At 54.2% G+C, this 26,387-nt stretch overlaps 1 protein-coding gene across 1 annotated transcript in view; it reads right to left on the bottom strand.

Annotated features, from left to right (window-relative positions):
• The window catches only part of SND1 (staphylococcal nuclease and tudor domain containing 1), a 410,758-nt gene that overhangs the window by 12,438 nt on the left and 371,933 nt on the right, over positions 1–26,387 (bottom strand). Inside the window, exon 17 of the mRNA XM_033098795.1 lies at positions 3,195–3,383. Within this exon, the coding sequence (XP_032954686.1) occupies positions 3,195–3,383 (189 nt within the window). The remainder of the gene's footprint in view (positions 1–3,194; positions 3,384–26,387) is intronic.

Raw genomic sequence — 26,387 nt, forward strand, 5'->3', positions numbered from 1 at the left:
AGCCCCCAGAAGGAACAGTAATGGTACACATGAAATACCATCAGAGCCTTATGGCTCCGCCCCAGGCTCTCGGTGGAAGGAAGGGCTGGGCTAAGAGGCTGGGCAGGATGGGGTCGGTCTGAGAGCGGTGAATGCTCTTGGCCCCTGGTGCAGACCAGCCTGGGTGGCAGGGCCGCTCTGCTCGCAGCCCACCCTAGGCTGCAGCGGTGTGGAGAGCCCGCCCCACACTACGGCACGGCAGGGTTTGTGGTCGGCTTGGTGGCAGCGCTCCTGCTTTAAGGCCAGGGCCAGAATGGAGCTCTGTCCTGAGGCGGGGGCCCCCTGTGATCCCTCCGAGGCCCTGGTTATGCACCCACATGGGGAATGGGCAAGAGAAGCACCTCCCTCCTTCCTCATCTGCCTGTCATGCCAGTGCCTGTCCTGCTCAGGTCCCCTCTATTCTGGGGCTCCTGACCACCCCGTGGCTGGGGCTGCCCTAGGGGGGGAGCCCACCAGGCCGGCACAGGCTCGGCCAGCTCAGGAGCACGGGCTGTCTCTCCTCTGTCCTCGCCCCACCCCTGGCCCTCCCTCTTCTCTGTACTTCCTCCCTGGGGGATCCCAGGTCCTCTTTCTGGCAGGACATGGGCAATGTGGACTGAGGCTCCACTGCCTGGAGGCTTTCCTTTCTAAATCTTATTTAATACCGCTGCTCAGAAGGTTCCAAGAGTGGGGCTGGCACGGGGCCAGGATGGTGGAGGCCAGTGAACCTGCAACGGGGAAGCCAAGCTTGATAAAAGCCAGCTCATGGCCAATCCAACGCTGTCCAGGGTCCTGTTAGGGCATGAGTGGCGGGGGTTAGGGGGTCAGTCCATGCGGCTGCCACTGGTGGCTCTATCCTTGGTCCTCAGAGCTGCCCAGAATCCCTGAAGGAGGAGGACAAAACCCTGCATCGGCCTCCTGCAGAGGCCCGACCAGCTTTTCCAAGAGGAGAGGAGCCTGAAGGGCACGGGAGGAAGAAGCCCTTTCTCGTGGCTGGGAGAGAGGCACCGTCAGATGGACCTGCTCACAAACGCACACACGTGATCACACTCGCCAAAGACTTCCACACGCTCCTGGTCTCACAGTCTCGCGGTGTCACCTTTCCTCAGTTACCTCACAGGTACCACCATGACCTCTTAATCTCAGATGTGTCTGTCTCTCGACAGCTACGGCAGCCCTCGTGGGGTCACAAGTGGGGCATGACTGGGGATCCTGGGGACACCTCAGATATGCACTTTGCTGTCCCCCCAGCTGGTCACCAAATTCTCATCTCAGTCCAGTCAATTCTGAGGCTGCTGCAAAGCTGTGCCCAGGCATCTCCTGGGAACCAGCCCACCAGGAAGGGGCCATGCCAGGTTCTCCAAGGATCCCTGAAGAGGATGGCATGTGCAGAAGGACCCAGGAGGCAGGCAGGCCCTCACCCTGAGAGCACGGCACTGCATTTAATCGTGCAGCCCGGGGAAGTAATTAATCACTGGTAATTACTCCTCAGCGTCATCACGTGACACCAGAGGAAAGATGACTTGGGCTCTTTCAGACAAATCCACTGTGTCATACATAGCGATGCCAAGTTCACATGTGGCAAGGGACCCACCCCTGCGTCTCAGGCCAGATTCCCCTCTCTGTCCTCTCCTGGGTCACTCTGGGGTCTCTCCTCTCAGGACCACTCAGATCTGAAGACGCAATGACTAGGCTCACGTGCTGACTAGCCGGGGAGCAGGGCCGGCGGCAAAGACGCTTTCAGAACCTGGGCCTCAGAGGCTGCTGCTTGCCACTCTGACCCCCAGCTGCTAACTCTTCAGTGAAGGCCAACCCTTTGCAAGTGAGGCCCTAGCACCACGTCTCCCCCGTTTCCCTGCAGCTGGCAGAGGACCTGGGGGTGGAAGTCTTAAGTTCAGTGGCCACAAACAGGAAATCCAAGAGGTAGTTCCTTTGCTGTAGGAGCCGAGGCCGCCTGCTTCCCCATCACTCTAGGAAGATAAGGTTTAACGTGAGCAGAACTGGGACAAGCAAAGGTAGAAACCGCCTCAGAGGCTTCACGGAGGCCTGCTCTTTCAAGGCATGGACAGTCCCTTTCACCTGTCCTAGCCTTTTGGGCCACCCCTCCCTACAGTCCTTTCACCTCCATTAGTGGGTTGGTCCCCGGCCCTAAACCCCAGGGGAAGCGATGTATTCTCTCTTGGAAGAAAGGTGGGAAGAGAGACAGAGGGAAGAGGTGGCTGCTTCAGGCTGGAGGAGAACCAGGAGCCTTCTGGGCCCCGAAGCCCCCCACTCTTTTTGGCAGATGTCTGGGCCTTGGCTCTGGGAGGCGAGTGGCAAGCCAGATGGCTGCCCCCTGGGGAAGGAAACGTTTATTCCTGGAACAAATTTATGGCTCAGCACGGCTGTCCCATGAAATCCTCCTCAAGCTCAGGGAAGCTCTGACAAATTGGTGGCTGGCTGATTTATCCTTATTATCAGGGCTGGGCTGTAAGTCTGTGGCAATGGGGGTGTGTGTGTGTGTGTGTGTGTGTGTGTGTGTGTGTGTGCGCGCCGAGCATGGCTCCCACCACCAAACCCACTGGGTTCCTTAATCGTCCATTTGTTTCCAAAAGCTGCTTTCTGACCCACCCCCCTTGTCTCTTGATGCAGAGTCTGCAGAGTGATGGCCTGTAAACCTGCTGTCCTAACAGCTTTATGCGTTTCCTGGGCCCCGCTTCCAAAATGGGCTTCCCTGCAGGGCAATGTGGAGGGAACTCAGAGGAGGGCTGCAGGCTTCCCGGCCCCTCTGAGGGCACTGAAGGAAGGGTCAGAGCTGGCGAAGGAGCCCCTCTCCGTCTCCCGCTCCCAGGGGCGCCCCCAGTCGTTTCATTGCTCCAAGGTCACCCCCCAGACAGCTTTCTGCTCCAGGTCCACCCCAGCAGGCCTGAGGCCCACGTCTGGTCTGGAGCAGGCTTACGGCTGAAGATGCCTGAAGCTGGCAGCCTCGCCCGTGGTCGTGTATGGTTCTCGAGTGGGTCAGAGACCATCACCAAGCGGGCCCCTCACTCAGCTGGGGGACGACAGAAGCACTTCTGTCTGTGGTGCAGAGGCAGTGGCCTTAGTGTGGAGGGGGAGGGGGAAGGTTGAGGGAAAGTGTGAGCTGGGGGACAGAACGGCACCCGGCCCTCCGCTGCTGCAGGCCCTGTGACACGTACCTTCTCCTTTTTCTGCTTGGCGGCCTCCTCGGCAGACAGAAGGGATTTGTAGTAGGAGCTGCGCTCTGCGGTGAAGTGGACCTTGGAGAGTGCGTGCTCCACCAGCAAGACGGACAGGTTGGCGCCGTCCATGTGGAGCCAGCCAATGAAGTTGCCGGCCTTGTCCATGCTCTCCACCTCCACCTCCACCTGGGGAGCACAGAGAGGGGGTGTCAGCCTGCAGGGGGTGGCCCTGGGGGTGCAGAGGAGGAGAGGGTGCTGAGGCCCAGGGCTCACAGGCCCTGGGCAACTGCCACCACATCCATTGCATGTGACAGGAGCAGCTGGAACCAGGAGAGGGAAGGGATGTGCTAAGCAGAAAGGCAGGGACTTGAGAGAGCCCCTCTGCTGCCCCTGTCAGAACCCTTCACTTCCCATCTGTACGTTGGGTCTTCACGTTTTAGCCTTGCACAGCCCAGAATCATCTTCGATAGATACGTCACTGACAAAACCACTTTGAAACTCTCTATCCTTAGCTGAAGTGAGGGAGTCCTCGTGAGGGGTGTGTGCGTGTGTGTGTGTGTGTGTGTGTGTGTGTGTGTGTGTACCGGGGGTCACAAGTGAGATAAGCAGACACTGGGTACATCCCACTCTTCTTCAGAACCCACCCCCAGTTCTGCTAGGAAGACAGGCAGGCCCTGGGGAGAGGGGAGCTGGGGGGGGGGGTCCTTCCTGGGAGCTGAAGGAATTAATTAACGCAGGTAAAGAAAGTGGTTGCATGAGAATCAGGGGAGGTGAGGAAGGAGGGGGACAGGCGGGCAGGAAGTGCACTACCTCCTGGGGACAGTCAGGAAACAACCTCAGCCGGAGGTCACCCCTGAGGAAGAACCACTGGAAGAGTGTGGTCACTGCCATAAGCCCAGACTTGAGGCCATGTGCTGGGCGTGAACCCCAGAACCCTCAGTGATCCCCAAAGGGCTCAAGGCCACCTGGGCCTCGCTCGTAAGACACAGGACTCCGGACCTGGCGCTGACTCTGCTCCTGCAAGAGGGTGGCCTCACCGCCACGGCCCTCGTGGTGGCTGATCTGTTCCCACCCCAAGGAGGCAATGGCCCAAGAAAAATTACTTCTTCGATTCTCCCAACCTCTTTCTTCCCTGCTAAAGGGGACTATGAAAGCCTTTGCTGCCAACTGTAAAAACTTGTATTAATTTAAATGGCTTCAAGCTCGATTAAGCAATAAAATGAATGTCTAAATACCTGGGAATTCTCTGAAGCCTGAGCTGCAGCAAGTGGCAGCCGCCTAGGGCAGATAGTTGGATGGAGGGGCGAGGGTGGCGGGGAGAGTTGGATGGAGGGGAGCAGCCCGCCCACCTGGCAGAGCTCTGACTCAGCAGGGAGAGACGGTGGGGTATGACTCCCTGGAAGTAGACGGAGGTGGCTCGGGTGTGCAGAGAAGGCAGTGGGGAGCAAAGAGGGGGCAGGGCCGGGAGGCGATCCTTCCCATTCTTGGACCCCTCTTCCTACTGGAGGCCCACAGTTAACCCTTCAAAGTGTAAATGCAAGTTCAACTTGCCTGAAGTTGGTATGTGGTACAGAGGGGACAGGCAGAGTAGATCAGCGCTAGGAAAAAGGGTACTGTATAGATCCAAACCCAACTTAGTATTGTAGGCAGGGAAACTGAGGCACAGAGGAGGGACGTGTAGCTAGTCAGGGGCAGAGCTGAGAGCAGAAAAGACCCGGCCTCACCTCCTTCCCTCTTCCCACCGCCCTCTGTTTCAGGAGCACTCCTTTCTTCATTCAGTCACACTCTGAGCCCCCTTCCTCACTTCCCACCAGGTCAGTGCCAGCTCCCTCCACCGTCAAGACCAGGGGACCTTGTACCTCACTGGTGGAGCCAGGGTGGAAGCGCTGGGACCTGCTATGCTGGGTCTACCCAATGCCTGCACCACGGCTGAGGCGTGGCAGGGAGACCAGCACCCAGTATTTGTGGCCTCCAAACATTTTCCTCCTTCCTCTAGTTCTGGCAATGGATTTTCTGGGGATCTGCATTTGTGGGGAGAAGTCCAAGTGGGTAAAATGGTGCTCTGATAAAAACTGGTGACCCAAGAGCTCCCCAGCTAGTAGGGCAACTGAATTCATCGAGGTGAGTGACGGACTTCCTGAAGAGCCTTTGCCACCTCGCGAATAAATGCCCAGGGCTCTGGAGCTTGGGGGAAACTCTGCTGCTGGACCACCGGGTGCCCCCTACAGTGGGAGGACTAAGAATAGAGGCAGAGGCTGCCAGGCTTATGGTGCTCAGATGAGAACAGAGATGGGCAACATGAGAAGTCAAGAGGTAGAAACTCCCAGTTATCAAATAAATACGTCACGGGGATGTAATACATGGCACAGGGAACATAGTCAATAATATTACAGTAACTTCGTATGGTGACAGGTGGCTACCAGAGTTATTGGGGTCATCATATGTAAATGCCGAGTCACTATGTTGTACGCCTGAAACATGTCAACTATGTTTTAAAAAAGATACATGGGAAGACCAGCTCTTATCTTTCGTAACTTGCCAAGTTTTGGCAAACATGCTAAGGTCACGAAGCAGCAGGTCCCAGAGGAATTCTGGGAAGCAGGAGGAAGACCAGAGAGGCTGACTGCCTTGAGTTTGGGCTCATGAGACAACAGGTAGAGTAAGCGGGCTGCTGATGCTGGCTGAACCACTGGGCTCCTTGTATTTGGGGACTCATGAGATACCTCCCAGCTGAAAGCAGCAAAGCTGGCAGAGTCCCCAGGTCAGCACTGCGCCCAGGCCCATGCCAGTTCCCCATTCCTTGACCTCCTGTCTTTCACTCTGTTAGGAGCCAAGTGTCCTTTTCCTAAAACTGAGGACGGTTGTCCTGCTTAAGCACAAGGTGCCCCTCCAGGCCCGAGTGGCTCGTGCTGGGCCCGTGAGGCTGTGACCAGAAGCTGACAGTGACCCTGATCTCTTTTCTTGGCACCAGATTGCTGGGATGGATGCAAGAACCTCAGAGATGGGTTGCAAAGTCAACAACAGGGCAGGTGGAATCCCTGTAAGGTGCTCACACTTAGACCTCACTCCACATGGCAAAGCCCCAGTTCACACCTCGTCCTGTGAGGCCACCCGTCAGAGCACAGCCCGGCCTCTCAAGGTCTCACAGCAGAGGGAGAACCCAGCGACAGCAGCCACACCTGGAGCAGCCAGGCCCTCCTGGCAGGTGAGCAGTGACTTCGCACTTACCCAGCCCCTCCCATCCTGCAATCATCCACTGACTTGGGCTTGACAAGTCCCTGAGTCCCGACAACTACAGAGGAAAGAAATCTCTGGCCTAGGGCGCTGTGCTATGCTGCCACCGAGTCCATCTCGGGTTATAGAGGGAGATAAAGCTGTCATCCTGGGTCTCTCCTTCCCCTTTTATTACACCTGCCACAACCACAGTAATTTCTCAAACAAAGGCACTCGGGAAGGTGGGCTGGGCTCGGCTAGCGGCACTGCTGCTCCGAGGCTCTTGGCTTCTGGTCTCTGTAGCCAAGCCCTGGGCCTGTGTCTCTCCTTCTGCACACGCCCGAGCTGGGATGGGCATACGGAATTCAATGTGAAGATCCAAGTAGTAACTCTCCCCTAGCTCTGGGAGTTACGGGGAGTGAAGCAGAGGGGTAAGCAGGCCACAGCCAGCTTGGTGTGTGGGTTCACCCTTCAGCTTGTTTCTCTCTATGTTGACTGCCAGGAATTTGTGGCTTGACGGTAACGTCACGTGGGTGCTCATCACCACACTCTACTTCTCTGTTCAACTTTAAGACTCAAATTTCTGATATTCTCTTAATTAAAAAGTGTAAACACACACTCATAGATATAGATACAGTTGATTCTCGTTCGTGGCCCTGATGTTCTCTCGTCACCACAAACATTGAGCCGGCGAATCCTGAACCACTGCTCCTAGAGGAAACAGGCTTACGCCTCCGTGAGACCTGCTCACATTTTCCTCATCTAATTAATACATAACCTTTTCCTATACGTGTTTCTGTTTAAACACATCTTATTCACTATACAGATGATTCATTAACATTGAATGCATGGTCAACAGCACTGAAACTCAGGCCAGAATAAGGCTTGTCTAACGTGTGGATTTTCTCCCTAAGGCACACCCCAGCTTCCCTGCACTTAGGAACACTGGACACCCAGAGAACTATTTCCCACAAGTTGCCTCAGACGGAAGGCGGGAGCTAAGGGAGGCTCATTCTTGTCAAACACACAAGACACCTTCTCTTGTCCAACTATTGCAAGCAGCAGGAGGGATAAGATCTGTGGAGTGCCACGCACATTGCAAAGGGCTCTACAACACTGCTGCTTGTCTCTACACATCTTGAAGTGTTTCAGGCACCGATCTGGACTCAATAGCTTCTCTGGGAGGCCTCCCACAATGGCACGTGCCATCAGGGAGTTCAGGCCTCGGTGACTTCCATGGGCTGCCAGTGGGCTTCATAAGCAGGCAGGCCGGCATGTGGTGTGTGCACGTGTGGGCCGATATGCCTTGGAGGTGCGCGAGTTAGGGGTATGCAGGGACACGAGCAGCATCAGCAAGGGACAGGTGGGGGCCGGGGGAGGAGACGTGTCCTGAGGCTGTGAGGAGACGGGTGGTGCGGCACTGAAGGTGCCTGGTGGTAAGTCTCCTTACAGCACAGCCGGGCGGCCTGGATGCCTCAAGGTCAGGTTTACGGACACTGCAGTGCTGTCTTCCTGTGCACCCCTGCGGCCCACTCATGGGCCAGCATCTCTTCCTTCAGCTCTTGATGCCGACGGAGGGAGTGGGTGGGATTCTGCGGACCTGAGCTAGGCCCTGGGAGCTGAGCTCTCTCAGCTTCAACAGCACCTTCCTGTGAAGGCTGCCCCAACCCAGCCTACACGAACCGCTCTCTGAACATCTATGGACTCACCGCCTTTGGCATCCAGGGGGCAGTACAGAGCACGGAGATTTAGAGCACAGGCTCTGAAGCCAGGCTGCCTGAGTTCAAATCCACCTACCGCCTGGTGAGTCACTTAACTTCTCAGTGCCTGTTTATTCCACTGTAAAATCAGAACTGCAATAGTATCAGCCTCAAAGGATTGGTTATGTGGATCTAATGAGCTACTATAAATAAGCTAAGCACTTAGAAGAGTTAAGCACGTCGACACACGAATGCTTCATCGTAATTATCACTTCCTGGGAGGGGCAGTTATTTTGTTTTTCCAACCAGACTGTGTGCTCCCGACGTTACATACGTTACAACGATCGAAGCTTGCTGTATTCTTTGAAATCTTCCCCTGGGTGCACCGACTGGGTCAAGGATCTCGGAGTCAGACAGACTTGGGTTCAAATCCTAACTCTAGCCATGAACTTTTGGGCAAGTCACATGACTCCTCCTACCTCGCCTGTTTCCTTAACTATAAAAAGAGAAGAAGGCCGTGGATGAGGTCACGTAAAACTGCTTCCGCTTCCCCACCACCGATGCCAGCTGGGAAGGTTATTCAGCAGCAGCCCTGCCTGGCTGAGCTGGACCCCCTTTGTTCTCCTCCCCTTGTTCTCCTCCTCCTGAGGTTCTTATACCCACCCTGGGGGCCTCACATAAAATATAGAGTGGGAGGTAAGGCAAGGAGGGCCAATGTGTGATGGTGCCTTTCTGCTCAGCCGAGGGGGTTTCTCCACCACAGGGCCAAAGGTGGGGGTGGGAGGGCAGGTGCGACCCAGCCAGCCATGTCCAGCTGGAGAACAGCTAGACACACGGGACCCGCCTGGCCTGGGCTGGGGCGGCCAGCGGGTCCCGCTGCCTCACAGTGGGACACGTCCTCCTGCTCCCAAGCACATTAACGTGCCACTAATGAAATTGTTCTGGCTTATTTACCAAATTAATACAAACGGCACAGGCTGTTAATTTGCATGTCTCCTAATTACTGAGGAAGGGTGCCCAGGCCCAAGCAATACACACACCTCAGTGCCCACCGGCCGGGCTGTGGTCTCGCCCCTCCCAATGCCAGTGGGTGAGGAGGAAAGAGGCGAACTGGAGCAGCCCCTAGCTGTCCAGGCCTGGGAGCCAATGAGGGAGGGAAGGCGGTGGTGGCCGCGAATGTGGTTCGCTTCCCACAGTCCTTTCTTTCCTCGGCCCCTACCCCCACCCCTCCGAAACTGTTCTTCTTTCCCTTGTCTGGATTCTGTCCAGCTGCTCCACACTGCAACTACTTCAATCAAACAGGCAGAGGGGGGTTGAGTCATTCTTCTGCTCTAAGCAGTGAGGCACATTCTCTGCTTGGCCAGAAATGCAGGCCAAAAAGGCGCTGGGGTTTGCCGGAGAAGGGGGTGCAGGAAGGGAGAAAGAAGTGAAAGCCAGGCCGAGGCTGATGTTCTTACAGATACTACTACCCTCCCTCAACTGGTCCTGGCTCTTCAGCCAAACAGCCCTTGGATTCTGAAACCAGAGAGAGAGAGACAAAGAGAGAGAAAGAGAGAGAGAGAGACTTTGGGGGGAGATTATTTAAAAGCTTAGCTGGAAGACCACAGAGGAAATTGTGACAGCCTTGGGGGTTCATTTAGTTCTTCCTCTCCCGCTCCAGAAGCCAAGGCGAGCCCTAGCGGCTCTAAGTCTGGGCTTTGGCCTTCTTTGGGTCACGGTGAGGTGTGGGGCGGCGGAGGAAGAAGTGAGCTGGAGGCCCACTCCACTGAAAGGCTGGCCCAAATAAGGTGGGGGGCGCACTCAGGGCAAAAGAATTTTAAAGCGTTGACAGTGGGGGCGTGATGGGAGACACACACATAGCAGGGGCTGCTGTGGTGACTCCGGGCAGCCACCAGGAGGTACAGCACAGTGGGGCTTCACTGGCAGTGGGGGAGGCTGGAGACCCCGCACAGGCACCTGGACCTCTTTAAGTGCCAGGAGGATGGAGGGGAGGCAGCGTCCCACGCGCAGTGACTCTGTGCTCAGTGCCTGAAGCAGCACAGGGATTGTCTGAGCCACAGCCAGCCTCAGCCCCAGAGCCCGGGAGGCTGTAGAAAGCCTGGAAAACAGCCGTGGGGTATGTGCCCCCAAGGGAGGTGGGGCGCCTCAGGCAGGAGAGGCAATGCCGAGTAGGCAGGAGCCGCAGCTCAGGACACCCCTGCCCTGGGGCATGTGGAAAGGAAGGCTTCCTGTACCGGGGAGGCTGCAAGTTCCTCCGGAAGGCACAGCAGGAGCGCTCAGGGCTCCGTCTGGGGAGGTGACACCAGGGCCCCCCCGGACAGGGTTCCTAGGCAGAAGTCTCCATCCTTTCCACATGTTGTGGGGCCACAGCCTTGCTTTAAATATCCCCAAAGCCATCAGCAACAAGCATAGCAAGAAGCCGGGAACTGGGAACAAGACAGGAACGAGGATGGGATGGGATGAGGCACGGAGAAGCCACGAAAAAGCCTCGCATCCGGGATTCTGCTCTGCCTCTTCGGAGCTAGATGTGTCACTTCCCCTCCGGGCTCTGTTTCTCCACGTGTGAATGAGAGTTCAACCAAATCTCTGAGGTTCTCTGTGCTCTGAATTTCCCACGTTGGTGGGAGGTGGTGGTGGCCCTGGCGGTGTACCGACGGTACTGGGTGTTGACGAGGGAGAAGGGGAGGTGGGGAAGCTTGGTCCTGACCAAGCCCTGCAGGAGACCTTGCCAAGAGGGGAAGGTGGGAAATGGGGAGAGACGAAAAAAGGCACTCCAGTCTCTTCCCAAGCCAAGCATCCCATCCAGAACTTTCTGCAAGAATGTGAGTAGCGATCCAGAACAAGCAGAGTGCAACAGAGACTGCTTTCCTGCCACACAGCCATAGCCATGCCTTGGAGCTGGTGTTTCCAGCATCACCGATGCTGCATGAAGGTGGGAACGTGCTGCCACAGCAGAGCTGCGAACTCGACGAGACACCTCACCTTAACAGAGCAGCAGCTTAGCACGGCCAGCTCGTCTCCTCCGCTCCCGGCCATGCCCAGGCACACCAACGTCTTTCAGAGTTGATGAACATTAACACAAAACAATTAATAATGTACCGCTCTGGAGCGGGGAGGCGTGCCTATGAGATGCCTCCGTGGACTCACTAATGTCGCCAGCCGGCAACAGGCAGGCGGCATGATTCTCCCTCTGCCCCCGGAGCAGCCGGCGCCAGGCCCCACCAGCACCCCTGTTCCTAATCCCTCATCACCTCCAGACCAGACAGATGACTCTTGTCCAACCTACAGAGCTGACTGTTCTCCAGAAAACCTCTTTTCTGACACCCACGTGCTGCCCCAAGCCAAAGCCCTGGGAATGCCTGGAAATCAGGCCCAAGTTGGCAGTGGCAAGAGGGGCCGAGAAGCGCCCAGAAATTGAGGGAAGGCCTGAGCCGTGTGTGAGATGGCTCAGCCAGAAGCTCAGGGCTTCTCTCTCTCCTTGATGCCTGAGGGATGAGGGGTGGGATGACGGGGTGGGGGCAGCTCCTGGTCCTGCCTGAGGCAGAGAGGCAGCCAAGGCATCAGCACCCTCCCTCCAAGTCTGCCGGGAAATGCAAACCTGCTGACTCCAGGCCTTTGCAAGCGGTAACACAGTTTACAAACTGACGCAATCTGTTCCTTTGGTGCAGACAATAAGGAAAGCAGGCTGTTCATCTTCCCGGGAAAACCCGGGGCTGGAGGGAGACTTAACTCTCTCTTCCCTGAGGTTCATGCAGGGACCGTGGCTGAATCGGGGATCCCTCATTCTGCCCCCAGCCCTGTCCCTTCCCACGGGTTTCCTGAGCCGGAGGCAGGCGAGTGGACCACACCTGAGGGGCCCAGGTCTTCTTCCTACTCCCCGGCTGACGTGGAGGAGAGCAGTCCCAGCCAAAAAGAGCAGTGATGACCGCTTTTCACCAGGTGCCGCCAGACAGTGTTCCTCCAAGCCCAGCCAGAGGACCTCAGGCTGTACCTGAACCCTGAGCTAGGATGATGAGATGATGGGTCTTTCCTGTCAGGATAGATCAGTGTGTATGACCCATGGAGGAACTGCATGAGGTTATCCGATCTGGGGCCTGGACCAAACGTTGTCCAGTCGGTTCAAGTTTGAATGCCAGGTTCCCCTCTGCAGGGGCTTTTATCCCCTGATCCCAAGGCCTGCTCTGTGCTGTTGACCTCAACTCTCTGGCTCCTTCACTTGACCTGCTGGGGCTTTCTAGGGAGACCCACAGCTTGCCTTTGAAAAGCACTGATATTGGCATCAATAGTTTCCCTTCCACCATTAAACTGGCTCCAGATTACACCCTCTGTTTCCTCGGGCACCTGTTTCTATCAGTTACGAGACAGAAATGGCTATTATCACCAAACGAACTCCCTTTTCCACCAGGGTCTACCTCTCTCTTACGAGTATCTTGCCTATCCTAGAAAATCTTGCTTTAGACTTCACATCCCATCCCAGCCGACCTCTTTCTTTTTACCCAAAGAGTATTCTGTTCAACTCCCTCTTCCTTCTCCATCCAATGAGGCTGGTCTCTGCCGTTGATATTCCTATGTAACCACCACTTCAAAGGTCGCTCAAGAACTCTTAATTGCCATTTTAATACTTTATTCTACGATTTCATTATTTTTGACCTTTTCAGTGCTCTGACAAAGCTAAGCACCCACCTTCCCTTTTGAAACTTTCTTTTTAGGCCTCTATCGTTCCCAATCTTGGCTTCTTCTCTCTGCTCTTAGTTTCAATTGTGAATTTTTTTCCCAACAACACGCCCCTTGAATATGGACATTCCCCGGGGGGGCCATTTAAGCGGTAGATGGTCCCCAAATCTCACCGCTCTCTGCATTCCATGACACCACAACTCCTATTTCCAGCCCAGTCCCCTCTTTGGAATCCAGCTCTGCCAGATCAATCAAACACGTCTACCTACTACCTTCACTCTGAAACCTGCTTTTCCATCTGCATTTCTTATCCCGGTCGGCAGCATGAGAAGCTTAAGAATCACCCTGGACTCCTGTTATATCACCGTCAATCTCCAGGTCACACTGACCTACTTCACAAACGTCTCTTGACGTTTTCCCCTCTTCTTTACTCTCGATGCCGTTCCCTGCGGAGTGCAGGTCCCAGCGTTGGGTAATTGTCCCCTCACTGGCATCCGTGCCACCAGCTTTGCTTCTCCCTAATGGCACCTGCACAATGCTGCCGAGTGTGGCTTATCACCGACAGTGTAGCTCGGTGGTTAGATACAGGCCCAGGAGCCAGATCACCTGGATGCAACTCTTACTCTAGCACTTACTAGCTGTGTGACCTTAAGTGGGTAATTTAACCTCTGTGGGTCTAGGTTTTCCCATTTGTCAAATGAGCATAATAACGGTCCCCACCTCAAAGGGCTTTATTGAAGGAAAAAAATGACAGATTCAAGTTAAACACTGAAGAAGAGTCTGGCATATAGCAAGTGCTCAATAAATGACTGTGGCTACTATGCAAAAAATCCAAATCTGATCACATTTTCCTTTGCTGAAATCCTTTCCTTGTTCTCTGCTGAAGCTCAAATTCCTCAGCACAGTGGAGTATGAGCTCCTTACAGCTGGGTTCTTGCTGGTCTCAATTCCTACCGTTGTGGCCCTCGTGATTTTGCTCTGCCGACACCAAAGCACCTCCAGCTCCACACGCACGACGCACGGTCCCGGGCCCCCGTGCGTGATTTCCTTTGCCTAGAATGCGGCTTCCTGTTACTTCACTTACAACGTCCTATCAACCCTTCTGTTAAGATTCTACACAGATGTGATTTCACTTGAACCGTTCCACTGTTTGCTTAGGTAATGCTTCCCCCACAGCACTTTGCTCCTGTCACCATTAATTGCAGTAGTATAAGGGGCGTTTAGTAATGGTGTCTTATTAATGGCACATGGTAGACAGTCAATAGATAGATGATGAAAGGTAACAGGTCCTCGAGTCTCCAGATGGCCGGCAGAGGACTTGGAAAAGGAGAAAGTTCCTGGAACAGACACCTGTCTTTGGGGAAATCCTGTGGCAGCAAACTGACTGGGGAAGGCCTGTTTCGAGAACCCTCTAAGGTGACAGAATGCACAGCGGCCTCTGCGAGAGCCGGACTGCTCGCAGGAGCCCCGAGGGGCAGAACGCGGCTTCGGTCACTGCAGCCAGCACCCAGCCAGCACCCAGCCAGCACCCAGCCAGCACCCAGCCAGCAGACTCAGAGGCACTCAAGCCTCCTGAGCAGAAGGGGCCGTTGTGCTGCGTTGAATGTAACTGGTGTGAGCAGGATGCCTCTGTGTACCCAGGCATGAGTGCAGGCAGCAGCTGTGTGTGCCTCCCGCTGGTCTCCTACACATCTACCAGCCGGAAGGGGGAAGAGCACAGCAGACGTGACACAGAGGAGGAGCTCTGAGGACAGGACAGGCCCCCAGACCACTGTCCAGGGCTAAACCCTCACGCTGGGTTTGGAGTGCCGGTCAGGCCCTGGTCGTCTGAAGGAACATGCGCACACAGGGCTGAGGAAGCCGTGAGGTAAGTCGTGTACCGGCGCTGGAAGGTCGCAGGCCCTTCTAGGAGAACAGGGCAAGCTCTGAGCAAACGCAATTACCGTTGGGTCTGAGGGGATCTGGGGCTTAGACTGGGAAGCCAGCTTCTGGTTTAGTCACTTCAGAGTCCTCAGAACTGGGCTACGGCCATGGGCACCGCTCACAAGCTGTCAGGATGGGGCAGGAATGTCCTGTGCTGGGGGACAGGGGGCACGGAGCTCCTTCTTCGCTTTCACTATCACCTGGTCTCTTGGCAAAAGGGACACAGACAACAATCCCTGATGCAGGCCCAAAAAAGACATCAGAGAGAAGAACCTGAACAAATGAAAATTCTACACTTGCAGCCAGGGGCCAGGCAATTTACTTGCTTACTAAACTGAATATAAGAAGCAGCAATTTCAACACATAAACATGGGATGCTCAAGCCTGCCGAATAATGTCAGGTCCACTGCACGACACAGCTGAAGGCAGGGGTGACTATGAAGGAACCCTGTCACCGGGGGGAACCCCTCACCTCTTCCCATTGGGCTGGCCTAGAAGGTACCATCTCCTGCAGGCTCCTCTGAGTAACCCCACCCTTACTCATGCGGAAGGAACCTCCCTTACCTCCATCCTGCCCTCCTTGCCAAGCAGGAAACCTGGCCTGGGCCTGCCACCGCTCCAGCTGTGCACTCGACTCCAGGGAGGGCATCCTTTTCTGATCCCCACATAGGCAGTGTTGTAGGTCACCCGCGGTCCTGCTCATTCACATGCGGGGACAGGCCACAGCAAGTCCCATCCTCTCCTCCCACCCCACTAAGGAGCGGCTCTCTTAGGTCCAGCAGAGGAAAGCTGGGCATTTTGGGGAGTGAAGCAGTTCAGAGCCGGCCTCCGTAAGATGTGCCACTTCGGCATGGGGATTATTTTGAGCTGAAGCCAGTCAAGGCCCTGTGGGCTCATGAGCAACTTTCACCTCTCTCTTAAAGAACCTAAACGGGGGTCTTGCCCATAATAACAGCTATCACCAGAAATAACTTTCTGACCTATCTATAGGGCAGGGCAAACATCTAATTACCGAACAGCTGCTCTTGGCGGTTTGCGAATGAGCCTCCTCCACTCAGAAGCCTCAAGGTGCCTTACCTCAGCCGTAGCTCAGGATGCCATCTGCACCTCATCTGAACTTTGTCTCTGCACCTCACACGTGCGCGCATGGGGGGGTCTCTGACTACCTCGTGTATTTGGAGTTCCTGTATGTACGTATGTAATTAACTGGTTATTTTTGCTAGTTAATCTTATCCGTTTCATTTAGATTTAACTGTTAGACCAGCTGAAAGAAACGAGCAGGGCAGAGGAAAGTTTCTTCCTCTCCTATAGGGGCCTCTGCCCACATCGGTTGCACATTCCCAGACTGCTTCAAACCCATTATATATAACCCAGTAAGGAGCATAACACACCCTTTGAGATGAGGCCGAGCCCTGTAACCATGGCCTTCAGTTCTAGCAGTGCCGATGGGGGAGGCTGTTGTGTGCTCCCCCTCCTGCCGCGCGGGAAAACGGGATTTTTGCTCAGTACGGCATAATCTCAGGTCCTTCAATAGTGCAAAGAAACGCCTGTGGGTAAAAGCCTCCCATTATAAGTTCTGAGCAGGTGCAGCCGAGATCAGGATAAACCCAGCACAAGAGGCCAAACAGCCTTGTTAAGGACCCTGCTCCACGCCTTCTTCTGTGGGTGATGCTCGGCTTCCTCACTGCTGATTGCTTACTGCTGATGACGATTAAAATATGGCATTGCTTACACTGTCCACGCAGACCACCCAGTTTATCCACCGTCAGAGCGAAGCTCTCCTGCACCATAAGCCCTCCCAAACTCCCAGGCAGGGCTGGGTGACAGTCAGCAGCCCTGCCACAGCTGTCTCTGCTCAGAGAAGGGCTGGAGCAGTGGGCATGGGCATTTTGACTGCCCTGGGGCCACATTCCCTCCTCTTCACCCACGGCCTGTGGCACGAGTTCCAGATGCTCGTTTGGGGCCTTGTATTCAGCTCCCGAAAGTTCTCAGAGACGCTGGAGTGAGGTCACAGGCAGGAGAGGGAGAAATATTCATGGCAGGAAAGGACATTATGTAGGATGGGTCAGCAGCTTGGTTGTTGACGCAGCTCTGCCCATCCTCTTCACAGGAGCCAGGGTCCCATTAATCACAATTATTTCTCTGTCTCCCATTTCAACCAAATGTCCCAAATACAATTCAGCTTAATGAGATCCCAGGAGCTAGTGGGCAGCCCCTGAACCCCACTAGTTGCCCAGGCCGATTTTGCCCTGTTATCATTATCAGTAGGGAGCAAAGGTCCAGTGTTCCCCCAAATGGGGCCCGGTGGCCTCATTCGCCCTGGTCCACCCCCAAATTTGGTTGCAGTAAGCAGAAAGCGCTGACATCTGCTCTCTGCTCCACGTGGGGAGCGCTCCCCCAAGGTAGACGTGTTCTGAAACGGAGACAGGAAATGAAGATACTCCATGTCTCCGGCTAAGATTTCCCAGGAGTCACTTAAAAATCCCTTTGACTTTGGAGGACGTGCAGTGAGCCGGACCCTTGCCGAAGCTTGGCTGCCTGTTCAAGGCTCTTCTGATAGAGGACAGCTTGGCTGCAGCTACTGCTGTCACTGTAGCTTCTCCCACTGTGGACTTCTGGGGTCCGCTGTGTCCTCGGAAAACACCTTTGCGAGCCCTGCCCCTCTGTGTAAATATCATTTACGCAATCTGATTTCTTTTAATGCCATTCGAAGGGACTCTCAATTGCCCGCTGCTTCAGAGCTGCTGCCTAGAGCCAGAGGGCAGGGAAACCGAGTGGGAAGGGCAGGGGCAGCAGAACGGAAGGGAAAGGCCAGCCCCACCCTCTATCATAAGCAGGTCCCCACAGGGAGGATGGAAAGGAAAAGAAAGGGCAAGGGGAGTCTCGGCATCTTGTCACTTCTCAAAGAGAAAGTATACGAGACGGTTCTCGCACCCCCACCTCCTCAACCTTCTTTCCTCTAACTCCCCTTCAGAGACCCTCTGCTCTGGCCCAGCCGATCTGCTTGGTGTGTGAGCTGCCCGACCACCTCCTGTAGCTCTGCCAGCCCGAGGCCACGACTCTGCACCAGACTCTGCATCACAGCTGTGACAGCCAGACAAGCTGCAGCCCTGCTGTGCCAAGGGAGGTGCAGAGGTGGCGGGGCCCACGCAGATGTCTGTTCATTACTAGGAGAGGATGCTAAGGCAACGCCCGTCAGGAAGTTTCTGCCCAGGACTGCCAGAAGGAAGATCTGTGAAGCTGTTTGCAAGGGGCAACTCCACACGACGTTTGTCTTCCCTGACTCACGCTTCCTAACAAAGAACTCCATCTCTTACTGCTCAAGCCCTGTCCTGAATCAACTTGCTAACCCATTACCTTTAGGTCATGCCCTCCAAACAAGGCTGTTCCCTGCTTCTTTTGAATGTACCCCCCCCCCCCCCCAGTTCCCACAGCCTATGCACGAACAGCAGGGTTCCAGGAAGACGCTGGACTCCTGGGAGGGACTGTGCTTGGCAGGGCCCTTTTGTTTCTGGGCAGCACTTTCCACACGGCTATATTCCTGGTTGCTATATCTAGAGCTTCTGAACAAAGACAGCTTCTAAGACCAGGCAGGCAGCAGAAAGCGCAGGTTAAAGTTATAACAGAGTACAGTGTGCCCTGCAAGGGGAGAGCTTTGTGGCTCGGCTTTGCATCTCTGGAAAGACACGGCAGCGCAGGAGGAGGACCAGGGATGCCCAGTGGAGCTGATTAAAGAGACGAGAATGTCCAACCCCGATTAGGATTCTTCAAAACGGGAAGACAAATGCGGAAGGAACTGAGATGTATGAAAATCATTAGGATACGTACAGAGACCTAGGAGTCACTGTAATCAACCAACCAAGACACAGTTAGTTGGCATCTTCGAAGTAGAAAAGCGTTAGATACTGCAGTAGATCCAAATGGAGAAAAAAAACTGTCTTCAAAGAGCTTAAGACTGATTTGAGAAGACATGATGAAGCCTCATTATGCCAACTAGTGACAAAACGCCATGTAAAACACATGGTCACTGAGTGGTAGTACAGACAGCGAGTACTGGAGGGGTTCAAAGGACAGGGCCAACTCTGAGCTGGAGAGCGGGAAACGCTTCAGGGAGGGGCGGGGCATTCACAGCCGGGTGGACATCACAGGTGGGGGCAAGGCACATACACTCCAGCACAGGGATGACCTGGGTCGTGCTTTGGACATAACGCATGGTGGGAAGGGTCGGAGCAGGAATGAGGGTAGGACTTCAGGACAGAAAAGGAGGCTGAGGGAGGAGGTGCAAGCAGATATGAGCGAGGCAGAGGGTAAGGGAGAGAATCAACGAATGAATGAACGAATGAATGAGAGCAGATGCCAGGAGGAGGCGTTAAGTAGCTCAGAAAATCTCAAGAGGGCTGACCTTGCGGGATGGTGTGCTGGGACAAGTTAGCGCCTGGCCCCACTTTGACACAGATCTGACACAGAAAAATCAGGGAGTGCACTCTGTACAGTCTTTGGAAGGTAGGAAGGAAAGAAGGCTGGGTAAGAATGTACACAAGATGAACAAAAGTCCTATTAAAATCATGATGGTTGGGAGGCAGGAGAGGGAAGAAATGAAAAAGCACAGTGGTATCTTGTTAATGGACCGTGCTGACGAGTCAGGATGCACAGAGGGGAGACAAAGGAGTCCGACGGAGGAGCGGAAGGCCCATGGCCCAGCGTCTATCAGGCTTGGGTAGTAGCGTACAGTTTCACTCCGTCCCTGCATAAATGACGGGCAACATGATTTGTGTCTAGCCCGACTTACCCCCACCTTCCTCAATTCCAGAATTTTCTCCTGATTTGGGAGAATTGCACAGTGCGCACCAGTGAGCGCCCTGGAGCCAGACCACCTGGGTTCAAATGTGGACCCTGCCACTTGGAAACCCTGGGAGACTTATCTTAAGTCTATGCTTCAGTTTCTCCAAACTGTAACATGGGAGTAATACGCCTAAAACTGAATACCTCCCTTAGAAGGAAAACACGAGGTTTAAATGAGTTATTATACACAAAGCTCTCAGAACGTCTGTCACACAATAGGCACTCAATAAACACTGGCTCTTCTTATTGTGTTAGGCACATATAGCGAGAACAGAAACATTCTGAAAGTGCCTAGGTCCCAGAGTGACCAAACTCTGGTTCCCTAAGAAAAAATGTACAGGCCTTCGGCCAATATACAGTCCATCTTGCTTGGTCCTAGCCTGAGCAGGGTGCAAGCCCTATGTGACTTGTAGAAGCAGCCGGGAGCTTCCCTTTGAGAAAGCAGACGGCCTGAACTGGAGGTGGTGAGCCCTGGCCCGGCGCCTTGGAAGATGCCGCCTGACCGGCAATCGCCCAGCTCAGCTGGCCAGCAGAGCTTCACGGCTTTCACCATAGAGGAACAGGTGGATCTGCGCCTCTCATCTCCTCCCACCACCTCCCATCCCTCTTACACTAACTCCATGGACTCTTTGCTCTGGGCAGACTGAGCTGCGTGTTCCCTAACCAGACACTGAGATGTCTTGTCTCTGTATCTTTGCACATGGGGTTTGGGGCACAGACCTCCCAACGTCCACCCTTTCTTCTTCCTTAGTAACCGGCATCCTTTCAGTGCAGGTATCAGTGTGGCCGGCTAGGAAACTCTCCCCCGCCTCCCCGGCCACACCACTGAGAGTCAGCTGGAATTTGGGAGTGGGGGCTTCTAAGAAAGCATTCGAGATCGTTGAGGCTTCTCCTTTCTTCTGTGTTCCCTGGACCTGGAGAATGGAATCCGTGTGCTAAGAACAGCCGAGCAGGAGGATGGAGGGGCTGGGATCCCTGATGATACTGGCAGTCATGGCATCCGTGGAGGACTGCCTACCTCTGGACTTTCTTTTTATGAGAAAGAAGTAAACTCTAATCTTGTTTAAGCAAACGCCGTTTCTCGTCTACATCAGCAACAGAAGGCAATTTCTAACGGACGCACTGGTGTCTCTCTCCGGAATGCATGTCCTCCTTCTGCCCTTGGCGTGGCTGATGCCTGCTTATCCTTCAGAAGCCGGCCTACGCAGGCCTTCCTTCGCGCAGTCTTCTTTGAAACCCGGTTGTGCTGAGTGAACCCTATGAGCCGCAGAGCACGTAGCACCCGCTCTCTGGTCGTTGAGCTCTTGAGCCTGCCAACTCCTTGATGGCAGAAAACATGGCTTACTTGACTTTGACGACCCAAGTCCTAGCAGGGCGCCTGACGCACAGGAAAAGGGTACCATGTTTGTTAAATGAATTGAATGAAAAGAAAACCCAGATGCCAATCACGGGCACTAATCTATTGATTTGTCTTTGCTTTGAAGAATGTTTGATTCAAAGAACATAAAAGGAAGATAATCTCAGAGAAACACGGCTTTTCTTTCTTTCATTACTGATCCAAACAAGTCCCGGGCACTGAGTATCTAGGGCAAAGGCGTGTGTGAGGACCCTGCCAGCCACTGCCCTGGACACGGGCTTAGTCGCCCAGCCAGGCTGGGCAGGGGGTGAATCGTAAATGCTCCAGGCAACAGGCCGTGCAGCGTCCACCTCCACACCTGAAGGAAGACCAACCTTCCTTATCAGGGACGAGGGACGAGAACTAACGTTTGTTTGCTGAGGACCTGCTGTGCGGCCCCCTGAGTCAATCACACACTGCATCCTGCCTCAGCTACTCCTCACACCCGGTCTGTGAAGTGGTTCCTTTTGGTCTCACTTTACGGAGGAGCGAAAGGAGGCCCAGAGAGGATAAACAACTTACCCAACGTCCTCTGGTAAGTGGAGGAGCCAGAAGTTGAACATGGTCCTGCCTACTGGCCGAGCCTGGCTCTCGTCTAACCAGTGGGCAGAACGATTTGCTGACATCCAGGAGACGCGCACTCCCAGATGTCTAAGACCCAGGGAGGGGGAGGCTGGGACTGGGGCATGAAGGCAGGAGAGGGGCCAGAAGTGGACCTAGGAGAGGCGTCTGTCTTCCCGCTGGGCCTGGCTGCTCTGCTCTTCGGCCGAGGGGCGATTTGTCAGTAAAGAGGAAGAAAGCCGTTATGAAAGCTGCGATTCCCCTCCACACAGATTTGCCTGAGCTCGCTCGCTCCCGAATGATCCCACATTGACACTCCCTTAGCAGCGTTCCGGGCTCCTTACCCTCGGGCACTCATGGCCTCTATTCTCTGCTGGTTGCTCAGCATGAGCCCAGCCCTGGACGCATCTCCTCCCTGACTGCCTGGGAGAGCCACCGGCTACAACCCCTCCTCCTGGGCCTGCACAGGGACGTGGGACATGGTCAGGCCAGGGCCTCCCCTTGGCGTCAGGCCAGCAGATGTCATTTCGTCCCTGTGGCCCTGACTCTGCAGAGGAAGGCCTCAGCAAACACCCAGACCTCGGAGGCCACAAGAGGTGCTTTTACATCCCAGTGGTGAGGGCATCAGCCACACGGAGATGACAAGAACCAGGGAAACTGGTGGGACAGAGCTCCCAGGGCAGGGGCGCAGCCTGGGAGAAGGCAGAGATGAAGGCTGAGCCAAACTTGGCCTGCCTTCCTGCCAATCAAACCCCTCCGTGCGGATCTGCCTTTCTAAGCCTCTCGCCAAGACAAAGTCCTTCCGGCTTCCCCAACTAAAAACTAAGTTGAAAAGCCCAGAGAACTTATTCAAACTAATTGAAAACCCGGAGAACTTATAGCCGTGGAGATGAGGAAATTTAAAAGTCACAACCATCCTGCAGGCCATAGATCAGGCAGATATTCATCCTATTAAAATAACTCAACACTGCCGATGTACATCTTATTAAACTAAATGGTTAAGAAAGCCTTCCTCCACATCACAGAGACCCTGTGTATGGTTTTTCTGCTCACCTTCCTGGATACACTCATCAGCCCATTTTGTTTCCTGTGTTGAAACCAGCCTCAGAATTACAAACTGCTGAGCGGCAGCAGAAGTTTTAAATTAAGTATTCATGGGTGTAGGTGAGCTCAGGAAATGATGGTGGGTCGCGAGGCAGATGGGCAAGATTTAATGTTTTGTGTGGGGGCAGCTGAGGCTCATCTGAGTCTGGATCAAGCTGGAGAGAGGAGCCAGGGAGAGGAGAAGGAAGAGGGCCAGGGAGGAGGAATTTCAAAGCTCTCTGGTCAAAGGGCCAGACACAGGAGTCGCATGACAAAATGAAAATGACTGGAGACTTTGACCCACAGCTAATGCCAACCTCTGTGCAAGGCATAAATATCTGTGCAGAACAGTGTGTGTGAGCGGGGACCTTGGGAGGACAGCCAGCCAGGCAGGCGTCTGTGCCTCTCTCTGCTTCCCTTTGGGCACCGACAGGCCCACGACTCCACCTCTTCTAGCTAGTTCTGTGTTACAAGGCACTTACCCAGGTATAGGGCAGCCGAGATCGTAGTCTAAAGGCTTGTCCTGAGATCACCTTGGGGCAGAACTCTTGTCCTTCCCACCCCAGCTGGCCTTAGGAGGTGAAATTGCCTCTCTCTCTTCCTAGTCCCTGGAGACGGCCCGAGGCCTGTGGGCGACGGGGCACTTCCCAAGGATGCTCGTGTACGTTGCTGCCGTTGCTACAACTGCCCACCACGTGGGTCACTCACAGCCCCAGAAAGGAGGCCCAGGGGACTGCAGATGAGTTGCTGACAGGGGCCTTAACGGTGATCAGTACTGTCGGAAGACAGGCGGCAGCAGGCCGAGCCCTCCAGGGGCCGCCCCCTTCACCAGCCATTCCCTTTACCTTGGTTTATTTTCTTTTATTGCAGAGCCGCTCCTGTGTGTGGGCAATAACGTTTTGCCTGCTGTACTCCACAAACCTGGGGTAGGGGAGAGCTTGGCTTGCTGACATCGGGCAGCGTGGGGCCAAGAGGACCAAGGGGGCTGGTTCCCCCAGACACATCCCGAGGAGCGCAGTACCAGAGAGAACCAGAGAATCCTTCCCCAGTTTGAAAGGCCCTTTGAGGACCAGCAGAAGGACCACTCCCACACCCTGGCTTCTTCTTAGTCTCCCATCCATCCAGGATCTCCATCCTCTGCTTACTGGTTTTGCAACACCCCCACACTCCTTCCCCCCAAAAAACCCACCTCATTTTTCTCACCTTGCTGTGTTCCCCTCTTACTCCTAGGCTAACCTCTTTCCTCTGACATCCCACCTCTGTCTTGTGATCAATTTTATGTTCCACAGTCTCCTAGCTAGTGGGAGGAAAAAATATTACCTTCCAAAGTGACTGGTCCCCTGTAACATATTTCTTTGAACGCTATGAGTCACTCAGACCCCCGATAGGAGGGCAGGCAAAGGGGAGAAAATTACCTGGCACAGCATCTGACAGGTGAGCAACAGGGTAGAGTTCTTTACTTAAGAGCCAGCAGCCTCGAGAAATGGCAGCGCTGGAGTGGATGAAGGTTAGAGAGGGTCTTCTTGAAGATTCAGGTACAGGCTTGTATGGGATGAAAGAGGCTTCAGGGAGAGGAAAGAGAAACAGCTAGCTGGCTTACTGCCAAGACACAGGGTGACAGAGTTGCTCACAGCCCCAAACGGGTTACAAACACAGAACCTTTGCCAAAATTTACCCATGTCAATTTGCAAGCCTCAAAATCCCACACGTAGTTACCTATCTAATGAGTCTTTCTGAAGAGACCCTTCCCCAGTTGTCTACAACACACCTATTTAATCTGGTTGCGCCCTACCCAAAATACATTTGCAAAATTTTAAATTAATTCCTTTTGATTTATGCACTATTTTATAGCAATCAATTTAAGACCGTCAGTGTCAATTCTGTAAACCAGCACTGTCCATTCAGCTGCACTAGCTCTAAACTGGGACGCACGCTCCCAAAGGGTAGGGGCTGAGTGGGTCTCGTCACATCATTTTATTGACTGTAATTCTCTGTCCCAAGGGACCATCAATGTAGCACTGAAATCCCAGGAGGAATGGTTTTTCAGGGCACACATGTAGGGTGGGATAGAAGGGTGGCATTCCAGACACAGCCCGTCCGGCCAGGCTTTGGACAACGAGATGGATCTCGTCTGATTTCTCCTGACGGACGAGTTGTGTTCAGCAAACAGCCTGGCAGGCGGCTGTCATTCCGATGCTGGGCTCTGACAGGCATCGATCAGGCTGCAGCGTGAGCATGCAGATGCACACACAGGCCTCGTCCACAGCCTCAGTCCTCGGCTCGGAAGACAGTTCTGTGTGGGGCCAGGATGCTGACACCCTCTCAGTGGCAGCTGCCGTGAAGGAGACGGCACCAACCGGAAAAGGAGATGGGAGGACGCTACTCCAACCCCCGCCCCACCCCCGCCATGGGTGGAAAGACGAGCTGTGGCAATCACGGGGAGTCTAAAAAGGGAGGAGGGCCAGATCCAGCCTTGACAGACAGGCTGCCAGGACAAGAGCGTGTTCAAGGCACTGAGACAAGTAGATCGGGGCACTAGGCGGAGGCTGGTAGGGCTGACCTGTAACCCGTGAGCTGGGCAGGAGGAAGGGCCACGGGCAGCTGTAGCCTTCCCTCCCGCCCAGCAGCTCTCCAGGGCCCGAGGCTGCCTCAGAGAGCCCAAGGCAATTACAGAACACCCCGAGGTCATCCTGGTCTCCCACCTCAACCCTCCGGAGGATCAGCTTCCACCCACATGTTCCCTGACAGGGAGCACTCCATACCAACGAGTCAATTTCACCGTTAGAAAACTCCTCTCAAGTTATTGGACGTTAATTAAAACCCACCAGCCTGTCCTTCCTTCCACGGGTCTGAGTTGTGTAGTCTGGAGCAGTTTGGAATAAACCGATCCCTTTTTGTTATTTACCAGCAGGTGACACTGGGAAAGTTAGCTCCAAAGGCTGCTAAGAGGATGACGTGAGAAAAGACTCATTTACGAGCGACCAACACGAAATTAGCCGGTCCACAAAAATGTTTGTTCCCTGCCGCCCTCTACGCAACAGCCTTTCCTGTTACTCACGTTCACTGTCCTTTCTTCCCATTCCTCGTGGTTCCCATCACTCCCTGGACCTGGATCCTATATCCTACCCCACCCGCTCCCTTCCGAGGAACGCTCCTCCATTTATCAAGAATTCTCTAAAAATGCAATGCTCAGAAACGAAAACAATATCCCCGATGTTGCTTAAGCAGAGCAGAATAATTACCTCCTTCATCTGTACTATTTTCTCTATTAATGTCATTTTTATCAGTCACTTCACAGGGTTATTAGCAGTTTGTCGTAAACAACCTCCCCCCACCCCCGGGGTAATTTTCAAATGAATTGCCGTCAAGCTAGGTCACCTTCATCTTGTAATTGTGCAACTGATTTTTTTTTAACTTCAACACAGGATTTGGCATTTGTTACAACTGGTAAGTTACATTTCACATTGCAAGTGGTAGCCAATCTCTCTCCATACTTGCAATAAATTCTGAAACTTGATTTTCTGTTCTAACAGAACACAGTCTTGCTCATCTCAAATGTGGTAAGTATGCCTTCTGGGCCTCTGCCTAAATCTAGGGAAGGGCGGACAACCTGGGGCAGACCTTAAACTTGCACGGTGGTTCCAGGACGTCCCATGTGTGAGGATGAGGTGAATGCCGTAGAGGAGGAAAGCCCTCCGGTGGGAGCCCTGGAGGCAGAGCATACGCAGAACCAGAGAAGGACGAGCTCTGAATTCTACCCTCTAGGGAAACGGAGACCCCTCCTCCTTCATATTTACT

This window comes from Rhinolophus ferrumequinum, chromosome 26, assembly GCF_004115265.2.
Source record: "Rhinolophus ferrumequinum isolate MPI-CBG mRhiFer1 chromosome 26, mRhiFer1_v1.p, whole genome shotgun sequence".
Taxonomy (NCBI): Eukaryota; Metazoa; Chordata; class Mammalia; order Chiroptera; family Rhinolophidae; genus Rhinolophus; species Rhinolophus ferrumequinum.